Source organism: Drosophila takahashii, chromosome 2L (genome assembly GCF_030179915.1).
Source record: "Drosophila takahashii strain IR98-3 E-12201 chromosome 2L, DtakHiC1v2, whole genome shotgun sequence".
In the NCBI taxonomy this organism is placed as follows: Eukaryota; Metazoa; Arthropoda; class Insecta; order Diptera; family Drosophilidae; genus Drosophila; species Drosophila takahashii.
This window is the reverse complement of record NC_091678.1, coordinates 14520273-14525343: the sequence shown is the minus strand read 5'-3', so window position 1 is coordinate 14525343 and position 5071 is coordinate 14520273. Positions and strand designations below refer to the sequence as shown.

Genomic DNA, 5071 nt, shown 5'->3' with positions numbered 1-5071 from the left:
ATCGACGACAACCCATAATGTACGACACGTAGAACTGTTATCGGGTGCCGACTGTCGTATAATATATGCACCCACACAGCGATGACACGAAGACCCAAAACAACTTTCAGGGGAAGGCTCATCAAATTGGAGAGTTGAAAATATGCCAATTGGCTTGTCACTTGGCAACTGAGCAGTGGATAAAACAAAAAAAAAAAAACAAAGCGAAGCAATTTAAATAAATATGCCTAGTGGCCTGTATTTGAAAAGTACAGATGTGAGCAAAGCACCGCACTTCTAGAGATTAAACCTTCTTCGTCTGACGTCGCCAGTTGAGGGGGAAGAGTCTTTTCCAGATCTCATAGCGCTCGGCGTTGAGATTCTCCTGCAGAGTTAGGTGTTTCCCGATATCCAGATAGTAGCGTTTCTTGAAGCTAAAAGGTCGCCAGCGGATGTCCCTCAAAGCCAAATCGGTGGGTTTATTAGGATCGCTGTAATAATAATTATTTAGTTGGAAATGGAACTAAGGAGATTTTTCAATTACCCCTTATAAGCAAAGGCCGAGAACATGCGGACCATAATATCCACCATGCGGAATTCCTCATCATCTTCGGTAAACATGCGACTGATCGAGGGTTCCACAAACAGATACATCAGATCGTCGTGGTGAACCACCCCATAGGGGGCATCTTCCGGATAGTAAATGTGACTCCGGGCCCCCTGATACGAGAATCGATAGTAGTAGACCTTCGTGGATCTGGCAGCCAGATGCACAAAGCGGTGGATTCCGAATCCCGTCAAGGCGTCCGAGTAAAGATTGGACAAAGCCTCCAAAGAGCTATTAGCATCGATGGTTGGCTGCTGGAAGTAGTGCTTCCTCAGTTCCTGGCTAATATTGCACACTCGAGGATCACTCGCATTGTACATGAAGAATACTGGGGCCAAGGACTCGAAGTTCTCATTTAGGGCACTCAGCAGAGAGGGACTTTGAAGAATGGCTGCGGAAAAATTGATTTATAATAGTAAGTAAGAGCTTTGTCACTACTTACATAAGGCTGGTCCCACAAACTCGTCCTTGGTCATTCCCGTAATAATGGGCACCTTCATGAAATCATCGTTTTGGTAACTCTTTATAGGATCCTCCACTAGAAAGCGTTCCTGCCCAAAGTCCGGCTCAATAACAGGCTTCCACAGAATCAAGGGATTATTTCTGTCGAACTCGAACATTTTCGGCAAGCTATTCGCGTACTCCAGGTAATGTTTCTGGGGATTAATAATATTTTAGAAAACTGATTTGTTTAAATAGGTAATTACTTACCCCCCTTAGACAATCCACCATTTCGGTGACGTTCTCCGTGTGACAATGGAGCAACGTGGCCTGCTTGGTGGCCACGTCCATCTGGTGATCCGGCAGTGACCACTGCCCTGTGACTGCTCCACTCATCACGATGGCCTTGTGAAAGAGTCCCCGGGACATGGGTGAAACCATGTGCAGAGTGACAGCCATTGCTCCAGCTCCGTAGCCCAAAAGGGTGATGGAAGTGGGATCTCCGCCGAAGCGAGAAATGTGCAGCTTGATCCACCGGAGCAGCTGCACCTGATCCTTGAGTCCCATATTACCAGGGGCTTCCTTGCTTCCCGTGGCCAGGAAACCCAACGATCCCAGGCGGTAATTGAAGGTGACCAGAACCAACCGACGATCCATAAAATACTGGGGGCCCGCAAAGTTCTTGCTCTGTCCGGATAGCGAATAGAAGCCTCCAGGATGAATAAACACAATCACTGGCCTTCTAACATTCGGCTGCGACTCGCTGGGCAGCTCCTTGGTGTATATGTTAACCCTCAGGCAATCCTCGCTCACATCGCCACTTATGAGTCCCAGCTGCGGACACTTGGGACCATCGAAGGTGGCGTCCAGCACATCGAACCACTGCTCCACCGGTTCTGGTGGCTGGAAACGAAGGCTATCCACTGGTGGTTTGGCGTAGGGAATTCCGCGAAAGGCGTAGAAATTGCGACCCGACTGGGAGGGCAGAATGGTACCCCGAATCTTGCCCAGAGCGGTGGTGATGACCAGGTCCGAGAGCTCCTTGTTGCTGCCAATGGGATCGTCCTCATCGGGCACAGCCTTGCTGAGATCCTCCTCACTGGTTTGGCCAGCAATGAGGCTACAGAAAAGCAGAAAGAATCCGCAGAGAGGCCACATTCTGCAAAGCTCCACCACGCGATACTGTGGAGGCTGGACCATCGGATCCCAGCTTTTATAGCCGCCGTTCTGGCTGGGATTATGTCACATAAAGTGCAGAAATTGATGCGATTCCACTGGGCCACTGACACTGCGAGTTGTTCTTGATCGCGATCTCTTCCCATATCCAATTGCAACCTGGGCTGCAATCCATAAATAACCTCCACCGCCGACCACTTCCCACACACACCCATTACCCATCGCCCATCTCAGAATTATCCCGACGACCCACGCACTTATCTTTTCGTACCGCTGCTCCAGTTTTCCCACGCGAACTTGTTTGCGTGATCGCGGCTTATTAGATTAGGTGTGCGCCAGAACACCCTGCTTCGTAACCCCGGTTTAACCTCGGCGACCTATCCTGAAAATTAGAGCCGAAAAGCGATCCTTAAATGCCCGCTAATGGCGTTTAATGGTGAGCACAAAAGGTGTGCAAGTCATAAACTTTGGCGAGGGCACGAATGAGAAAAAAAAAGAAACCCCTGAGATATCGCCGAATGAAGTGTGTTAGGAGTTCCATTGTGATCGTCTTCTTCCTTTCGATACGTTCGCTTCCTTTCTTCCCTTCCTTTTGGTGTGTGCTAGATCAGACAAAGGCGTGCTAATTGGATTTATATTGGTCTCCTGGAAGAAAGGAAACTGGTAGCTGCTGCTGGCCAAGCGTTTTCGCCCAGGGCAGTGTGAAAATGCATTGTTTTCCACTCTTTCAGGAAGTAATCCAATAAATATGCTCCGATCTTCAATGGGAACCAACTACTTGAGAGGGAAACTATCAAATGTATGATTTAAGGGAATTTCTGACATCCCTTGGTATAAGCATTACAAATATAAGGGTTTTAATAGAGTGTACTTCTAACTTAATTTAATTCTTTAGATGTTTATTATAAGTTAAATATTTTTAAACATTAGTTATATTTTTTAAAAAAATATAGAGCATCTACTACTATTTTAAATATATTTTAATAAATAATATCTATCCGCAGGGGCTAAGAACTCTCAAAGACCACAAGAAACTGAGAAGATGGTAACTGAAAATTGATGACTCTACCTCTACCGGTTCGAACCTGAAGAGGAGCTCCTCTGGTTCTGCTCACGTAGAGGTGACATCTCCTCGGCACCTTGGGTGTTGTTTTGTAATTCTGCGGTCGTCGTCATCGTGCCTCGCATTACCAGGTAATTGTAACGTCAGTCGAGGCACAAGCTCGGCAGGTGGCTCAAACAGACGCCTCCGAGTGCCCGACGCTAATGACACCAAACACCGACGATGATGTCTTGCCATGCGCCACAGGATGTGTCTGGATGCTGGGGACCACAGTCTTGAGATTCCCGAGGCGGGGTGTGAGTTGTGGGATTCGAGGTGTGAAGTGTGCAATTGCCCTCGGGCCGAGAAACATCTCCTGCAGAGCAGGCAGCCAAGGAGTTCTGGAGACGACCCGTGGTGATTTTGTGGGATTTTCCTTATAAAAATGTTAGAGTCTTAATTTCCACTCTGATTTAATTACTAGACATTTAGCGAAGTGAGTGGTGTGTGTGTGGGCCTCAGAACGAAATCCCTGGAAAAACACCGATAGCAATCAATATGGAAAAACAGCGATAGCAATCAGTGAGGAATTCGAAAGATAAAATTGGCAAGCGGAGATCCATCGCATTCTGCATGACTGTCAAAAGGCATAATTTATTAGCCCGAAATTAGCATCGAATTCTGTTTGGCGAGTGGTACTGTTACTATTCATAGGGCCAACCCTCACCTCCCCTCTCAAAACCCCCTGGTAAATGTACTTTGACTAATGAAATGTTTGCCCATCGGTTGCAGTTGCATTTTCCTGCGAGTGTCCTGCTGACGAGGTCGTTCTGGGCCAAACGATTCGAGTTATTTATGGCCCACAAAATCGTGGTGGCTGCTGCTCCCTTCATTGTTTCGTTGTTTTGGTTGTTTACCTACTGTTTTTGGGCCCACGAATTCCACATAAAAATTGCCAAATATTTCGACATGCATTTCGGGTTTACTATTCGATTATTATTATTTGCCTGGTGTGTGCGCTGCTAATTTGAATGCGATAATACGCCCGCGATTCTGTTCATAATTAGTGGGATTTGTTTGGTTGGTTTTTATGATTCCGATGGAGCCTGCGCACGCGACAAAATAGCAGTTTATGCGGGAATGGTAAAAGAATGGAGTGCATCAAATTGTATGTTAGTTATGGTTTGGTAAAATACGTAATATTTGTATCTATAAAACAATTTAGTACTCATTCAGCGCGAAGTTTCAACTGTTTGCCGATTTATTATTCTCCAAAAAATACATACTGGTTTTGCTCAGTTAATATTTATTTATGAATTTAAAGCGTTTAAATTTAAATTAAATTACGTTGCTGTAAATCAAGACTAATTTATTTTATAAATATTTTTTCATATATTTTTAATTTTTTTTTCAAGGTAGTATAACATATTAAAAACATTTAAAAAGATTTTTTTTTATTTTAAAAAGTAACTAACTTAATGGAGTTAGTTTCCTCTTTTCCCACCTTCTTGTTTACACTGGTATAACAATATCTGAGAACAATGCAATTTAAATATCCATTAGGCAGCACTGCCTGCCAAAACAGCTGCCCCGACTGATGAACCGACTGGCTGACTGACTGTCCGATATCAATCACTCCCCTGAATCCTGACCCGAAATCCGCATATATGCAAAAAGAGGCGCACAATCCGCAGCAGAAATAATCGAGGCGACATAAACAGCAATCGATGGAAACGGTAAAAACTGTCAAAGGCAATTGTCGTTGGCTTTGTTTGGACTGGAAATCCCAGCCGGTAGAATGATCGATCATCCCGGGGAGGGATCAA

At 45.2% G+C, this 5071-nt stretch overlaps 1 protein-coding gene across 1 annotated transcript; it reads right to left on the bottom strand.

Moving 5' to 3' along the window:
* Nucleotides 1-283: 283 nt before the first annotated feature.
* LOC108068548 (juvenile hormone esterase) lies at nucleotides 284-2185 on the bottom strand. The gene is made up of 4 exons (XM_017158181.3): nucleotides 1298-2185; nucleotides 1029-1242; nucleotides 524-977; nucleotides 284-470 (listed from the first exon to the last, which is right to left on the bottom strand). The coding sequence occupies exons 1-4, from the start codon at nucleotides 2183-2185 to the stop codon at nucleotides 284-286; spliced, it is 1743 nt and encodes a 580-aa protein (XP_017013670.2).
* Between the last annotated feature and the right edge of the window lie 2886 nt (nucleotides 2186-5071).

Bases quoted from the DNA above. Each gene is read 5' to 3' on its own strand.
- LOC108068548 (XM_017158181.3), bottom strand. From the start codon at position 2,185: ATGTGGCCTCTCTGCGGATTCTTTCTGCTTTTCTGTAGCCTCATTGCT. The intron at 1,243-1,297 runs GTAAGTAATTAC...ATTAATCCCCAG, and splicing joins TGGTGGATTGTCTAAGGGGG to AAACATTACCTGGAGTACGC. The intron at 471-523 runs GTAATTGAAAAA...TTATTATTACAG, and splicing joins TCGGCCTTTGCTTATAAGGG to CGATCCTAATAAACCCACCG.